General features: G+C 39.5%; 1 protein-coding gene across 1 annotated transcript in view; it reads right to left on the bottom strand.

Annotated features, from left to right (window-relative positions):
* The window catches only part of LOC119308067 (adenylate kinase 3-like), a 3,973-nt gene that overhangs the window by 1,583 nt on the left and 1,150 nt on the right, over positions 1-1,240 (bottom strand). The window contains exons 2-4 of the mRNA XM_037584185.1: positions 947-1,092; positions 735-854; positions 438-605 (exon numbers count right to left, since the gene is read on the bottom strand). Of these exons, the coding sequence (XP_037440082.1) occupies positions 438-605; positions 735-854; positions 947-1,092 (434 nt within the window). The remainder of the gene's footprint in view (positions 1-437; positions 606-734; positions 855-946; positions 1,093-1,240) is intronic.

The raw sequence follows: 1,240 nt of genomic DNA, 5'->3' as shown, positions 1-1,240 counted from the left end.
GTAATCCCATACGATTTGGTCCATAGCTCTAGCATCACTCAAGGAAATACAGTGTTGTGCAACATATCCATAAGGACAGGAGAACACAAGGGGATATTGAACTGTTTAAACAAACCATAACATGAATCTAGTAGTCAATACAAAATAAGTTACGCCTACAAGCAGAAGCAAACCACAAAAAGATTGCACATCGAGTTCATCTGGCAAACTAGTAACTCATCACCCACAACACAATTGGCAATTCTTTTCCCAAGATTGAATATGTATGGTAACCAGCTTAGCATGGCTATTGACAACCAAACTGAGGGAGTGTTATGCAGAGAAGACATTGAACTGCTCGGAACTTAACCTTGTGGAAGCAATGATCACGATAACAAAAATAAAGCATGCAAGTATGACATATCAAGGCACTACCCAGTATTCTACATTTGACTTACATCATCAACTCCCGGAGTCTTGGGAGGAGCAAATTTTGTATGGTAAGATCTACCACTCGATGGGTGTATCCAACGGCCAGTAATTCGTTCTTCCAATATTGCATCATCAATTGCAAAATTTAGAACCTTGTCAACCTTAGCACCTTGCTTTGCGAGCATTTCATCGAGCTGCAGTCATTGTTCAACCAAACCATAAGAAAACAAACACTAAGCTCCCAAGGCATAAATCAACCATCAATATACACAGAAAGAAGGAATTTTCATTTCGATGTATATTGACCAAGGACCTGACCAGACCTTTTGTGCTTGAACAACAGTTCTAGGGAAGCCATCAAGGATAAAACCTTTTTGACATGAAGGTTTTTTCATGGCTTCATCAATAATCCCAACAACCAAGTCATCTGAAACAAGCTCTCCCTAAAAACAATAAGAGTCAAGAAATAAAGAAATTGATAGACACGGTTTTTGCTAGTTTTAAATTGCTATTTGGTATGTTCTTGAAACCTTACCTTGTCCATAGCTTCTTTAGCCTTGATACCCAGAGGAGTCTTAGCGGCGACAGCAGCCCTCAGCATATCGCCAGTGGCTAAATGGCACAAACAATATTCATCCTTAATAAGGGGAGACTGTGTTCCCTTTCCAGAGCCAGGTGGACCTACAGAATTTGGAAAGCACTTGCATAAGTCAAATTGCCCAAGCATAGTGCAATTTAGATTTTAGAACATAAACAGTGGCACTATGTGTTCAGGAATTAAAGATGAACCAGAGCATACAAAATCAAACGCACATGCAATACTCTATTC

This window comes from Triticum dicoccoides, chromosome 5B (genome assembly GCF_002162155.2).
Source record: "Triticum dicoccoides isolate Atlit2015 ecotype Zavitan chromosome 5B, WEW_v2.0, whole genome shotgun sequence".
NCBI lineage: Eukaryota > Viridiplantae > Streptophyta > Magnoliopsida > Poales > Poaceae > Triticum > Triticum dicoccoides.
This window is presented reverse-complemented; position numbering and strand designations above follow the sequence as displayed.